This window comes from Orycteropus afer, unplaced genomic scaffold, assembly GCF_000298275.1.
Source record: "Orycteropus afer afer isolate SDZICR_OR568_19922 unplaced genomic scaffold, OryAfe1.0 scaffold00726, whole genome shotgun sequence".
NCBI lineage: Eukaryota > Metazoa > Chordata > Mammalia > Tubulidentata > Orycteropodidae > Orycteropus > Orycteropus afer.
This window is the reverse complement of record NW_006922313.1, coordinates 762,816-768,032: the sequence shown is the minus strand read 5'-3', so window position 1 is coordinate 768,032 and position 5,217 is coordinate 762,816. Positions and strand designations below refer to the sequence as shown.

At 46.3% G+C, this 5,217-nt stretch overlaps 1 protein-coding gene across 1 annotated transcript; it reads right to left on the bottom strand.

Moving 5' to 3' along the window:
• Positions 1-4,569: 4,569 nt before the first annotated feature.
• On the bottom strand, positions 4,570-5,127 carry LOC103211358 (ret finger protein-like 3). The gene has a single exon (XM_007957310.2). It carries the CDS (start codon positions 5,125-5,127, stop codon positions 4,570-4,572), a length of 558 nt encoding a protein of 185 aa, XP_007955501.2.
• Positions 5,128-5,217: the final 90 nt, after the last annotated feature.

Genomic DNA, 5,217 nt, shown 5'->3' with positions numbered 1-5,217 from the left:
TCCCTTCAACTGATTGGCTGCTCACAGCAGATCTCATCAGGGAGGGATTGTGTTTATCAGAACTCATCTTGGAGATGAATAGGTTACATCCAATCTCATCATGGGCGATGACCAGGTCATAACTGCTAAACTGCTGAGAATCACGGCCCAGCCAAGTTGATACACAACCTTAACCATCACGCTGATTTTTCTTTCAACTTTTGGTTGTGATTTGGGTGAAAGTTTACAGAGCCCACTGGTTTTCCGTTCAACAATTCGTACACATTTTGTTTGGTGACAGTGATTGCGGTCCCCACAGTGCACCAGCTCTCTTCCCACCACCCCGTGTCCCCATGTCCATTCAGCCTTCTCTCCTATCCCTTCCCGCCTCCAGAACTTCATCTCTGGGCAAATGCTGCCATTTTGATGTCAAACAGTTGATTGTTCTAATGAGTTTGTATTTCCCTGCTGGTATTGTTCACCTCACCTGCCAGTCTATCATTTGGCTGAGAGCTGAACCACAGGAATGAGTTGAATTTCAGGCTTGAAGGGTGTCTAAGGGCTATAGACTTGGGGGTACTCAGAGCTCTTTCCAACATCCCACTTAGTGGTCCACAGTTTCTTCTCCAAAAGGGCTTTTTTTCCACAATTATGAAGGACCTACTTTTATAAGTTTGGTAAATCAGCTCTCAAATTGTTCCAGGCCCATCCATCCATGAGTGAAAGTTTTGTTTTGATTACATTACACCTTCAAGACCAAAAACTTATTTTTATAACCTATTTCTCTTAATCAAAAACCCATTGGCATTGAGTCGAATTCCACCATACAGTGACCCCATAAGACAGAGTAGAACAGCACCATGGGTTTCCCAAGGTGGCATAGTGTCTAAGGCATCTGACTGCTAACCAGAAGGCTGGCAGTTCAAACCCACCAGTCACTCCTCGGAAGTAAGACTGGATAATCTACTTCCATAGACATATCACCTTGGAAACCCAAGGAGGGGTGGCTATGCGTCAAATTGACTAGACGGTGGTGAGTTTGGTTTTTTTTTTTTTTTTTCTTTAAGCTTCACAGAAGCCAACTGCCAGCTTTCTCCTACAGAGTGGCTGGTAGGTTCAAGCCGCCAACATTTGGTTAACAGGTAAGCACTTGACCACTGTACCACCAGGATGGCTTTCTGTTCCCTTTACATCACTATTTATAATCTTACAAGACACAAGTTTAAATGTTTTTAATTGATTGCTCAAAGTTTTATATCATCATAAAAGACCATCTAGATGAAGAAAACAACCCAAGATCAGAGAACATAAATTACAAAAATCAGAAATGAAAGCTTGCTCCTTAATGTTGATCCCACAAACATCCAAAGGCCAAGACAGTGTTAGACTGTTGTTGTTGTTGTTAAGTGCCATCGAGTCATTTCCTACTCATAGCGACCCCACGCACAGCAGAATGAAACACTGCCCGATCCCGCGCCAGCCCCACAATCCCTGCTATACTTGAGCCCATCATCACAGCCACCGTGTCAATCCATCTTGTTGAAGGCCTCCCCCTCTTTCGTCAACCCTCCACCCTACCAAGCATGACATCCTTCTCCAGGGAATGGTCCCTTCTTACAACATGACCAAAATAGGTGAGACGAAGTCTGGCCATTCTTACTTCCAAGGAGCATTCTGGCTGCACTTCCTCCAGGACAGATCTGTTAGTTCTTTTCGCAGTCCATGGTACTTTCAGCATTCTCCGCCAGCACCACAACTCAAAAGCATCAACTCTTCTTCGGTCTTCCTTATTCATTGTCCAAGTGTTCGACTACTTCGTAACAATTAATTTGACAACTTAGATGAAATGGCCAATATTATAAAAATTAGAAAGTTCTAAGATAGGACTGGATGAAATAGAAATTTGAATACAGGCCAAACCAAAACCAAAGCAAACTCACTGCCATTGAGTCAATTCCAACTCACAGTGACCCCCATTGGGTTTCCGAGGCGGTAAATCTCCACCGAAGTAGATTGCCGAGTCTTCCTTCCACAGAGTGGCTGGTGGGTTTGAACCACCAACCTTCTGGTTAGCAGTCAGATGCCTTAGGCACTGCGCTATCGGAGTTCCTTTACTGCCTGAAGACAGGCATTCCTCATTTTAGTGCACTTTGCAGACACTGTTCTACAGGCTGAAGGTTTGTGGCAGCCATGCACGGGGCGAGTCTGTCGCTGTCATTTGTCCAGCAGCCTGTGCTCACTTTATGTCTCTGTGTCACATTTTGGTCATCCTCATGAGATTTTAAATGTTTTCACAATGCTACTTGCAAAAGCACATGGGGGTGGTGTCCTCTGACCTCTAACCTCACAAGGGGGAGACAGAATCCCCATCAGCCCCAGGCCGATCCCTAGAGAGCAAGGTCAGCCATGCCACCCCCTCCAACCTTTATACCAATTCTGACTCCAACCATCGTCCCATAGCACTCTCTACTTATCTGCTGGGTTCCATAATTCGTTTTGCAAAGGCCACACAGAACTCACAGACCATACTCATGGGGAAGGGGAAGTTGTTTACTGGGGAAGTTGTTGTTGTTGCTAGGTGCTGTCGACTTGGCTCTGACTCCTGGCGACCCTGTCTGTGTACAACAGCACGAAACACTGCCTGGTCCTGGGCCAGCCCCACCGTCCTCATTATACCTGAGCCCATGGATGCAGCCACTGTCTCTGTATACCTTGTTGAAAGCCTTCTACTGGGGAAGTAACAGGTCACAATTCAGGTTTAGGAAGGTTCAGAATACAATTATTCAATCGGGACAACTTCCCATCGGCCATGTCCCCAGGTACGCCTCTTGGCCTGGGCTCTGTCCTGCTCAAGCAACTGTTGTTACAAAACTCTCTTAGCTCTGCCAATAGGGACACCCCACTCTGCCACCAAGTGTCTGACCCAAAGGCACTCAGCTTTTCTACCCATGGTCCGGCAAGCCTACCTTCCATCTCTTGCGGGTCTCTTGGTTCTGCTGCCTCAACCACTGCCACCTCTCTTCCATGGTCTCATCTCAGGGGGTCTCAGGTCCAAGGACCTGCCCCCCTTCAGGTTCTTCTCCCTCTTGACAGCAGTGAGAGCCCCCTTCCTGCATCTGGGATGGGTCATTTTAAGCCCAGCAAGATGACAAAACTGACCAACCCTCATACTAGAGTTCCAAACACCCATCTTGCACAGTCCCACTCCTACAAGGGTGATACACACCTTATTTACATGATCAGAAAGCTATCCAATCCCTTTAGTGGGCCCCAAGCATCTTATACTTACATAGTCATCTGATAGGGTTCACAAAGACTGTGGCTAGAAGAACCACACCAAGTAAGTCAGTGCATCACACTACTGCACACTTGGTACAGTGTCAGCATAACTTTCTATGCATCGGGAAACCAAAAAACCCACGTGACTTGCTTCACTGCTGTATTTGCTTTATTGGGCTGGTCTGGAACTGAACCCACAATCTCTGAGGTATGCCAGGAGTTCTATTTTTGGAAGAGGATTAGATGACTCTAGGGTTTGATGGAAGAGGATTGGGTGACACTTAGATGATTAATTTAAATTGTCTGTCATTTGTTTGTCTATAGTAGTTCACGGTCATGGTCATCATTTGATGGTGTTTGATGGAAAGTTACCATTTCAAATCTAAAGAAAAGGTACATCCCCAATCTCTTTCTCTTAAGGCAAACAAAACCATGCATGTAACTACACTTCGTGAGCACTGTTTTATTCCAGAGCCTTTCACGTTGCAGTTTTCAACGAATCTGAAGCTATAGTGTTTCAAGTATAGATATACATTTCACCTGGTGCTCCAGTTTCGTGATCTTAGAGACCAGGTCCCCGGCTGTCCACATTCAAGGTCATGTCCACTGTGTAAAGGCAAATATGTACCTCAGACAATGTCAGGGCAATAGGCCCACTCCTAACCTCATGCGTATTTGAAATCTGTATTTTCAGGATTTTAATTTACTGCATAACATTTACAATGTTCTCACATTTCTGAGAACGTTCTCACATTTCTGAGAACGTTCTTGTGCCTATGGTTTCCTGGACCCTTGCATACAGAGGGTTGGTCCCTCACGTGTACTCCATTCATTTCCTTTAATCCAATCATCAGCAGAGCTTACATTCCCCTTGGTACCACCAGGGGGTCTCAGTTGTGCAAAGGACCAACCCCAGTGGTTCGATTTGACTTTGTCCTCTCCCACCCTCCAGTCTCTGGTTGACAAAAACAGGTAAGCAAGGTGGCCATCTGCTTACACAAGGTCACCGTCACGAAAAGCTTATGAAATAGTTCTACTCAGAAACACATGGCTTTGCCAAGAGTCGGAGTCAACTGCAGGGCAAAGGGAAAAGATCTCCCCAAGTACCTTCATGCATGTGTGTGTGCGTGTGTGCATGTGTGCATGCATGCTCTGGCACCCAACTCCCCAAATACCTTCATGCATGCAATGGCACCCAACACCCACACACACCCTCTCCTGTGAATAAAAGGTGTCATTTCCCAAATATTTAGAAAATCACATCAGTTAGGTCACTCCAGATATTTATTTAATTCACATCTCTTTAACATACTAGGTGAATTTAAAGAAAGAAAAATTCATCACAGGACAGATACTCAGGGACGTCTGACCACCATCAGTTGGAATTGAAGGGGCAAAAAATGGGCGCAGAGTCTCTGAAGCAGAAATCTTGGTGAACGTGTAGATATGGGCCCCATCACTCATGTTGAAGAAGGACAGGCTTGCCATGCCCAGATCGAGGAAAATGCCCACTCGGCGTAAGTTGAGGCCCACACAGAGTGGCAAGGCCGGTGTGGTGCTGGCAACGAAGTCGCCTCTCTTTCTTGAGCTCACTGTCCAGTAGCCATGTTCTGTAGACAGCTGAATCTTCCCTTGCCGAATAACGGATTCTCTGCACACACCCAGATCCCATTCTTGGCTTCCTTCCACGTCCACCTCCCAGTAATGGCGGCCGGAGGTGAACCGACTCGAGCCCAGGACACACAAGGCTTGGTCAAATCTCTCCATGCACTCTGTCACCACCTGCTGCTCAAAACGCCTGCAGTAGACTGTCCTCAGGTCAGAAGAAATGGTGAGGAAGTTGTTGGCTGTGTCTACGTCAAAGGTCATGTCCACTGTGGAAGGGAAAATAAGGATCTCAGACAAGGCAAAGGCACCAGGCTCACTCCTAACTTCTGCTGCAAAGGAAATTCTCCCATC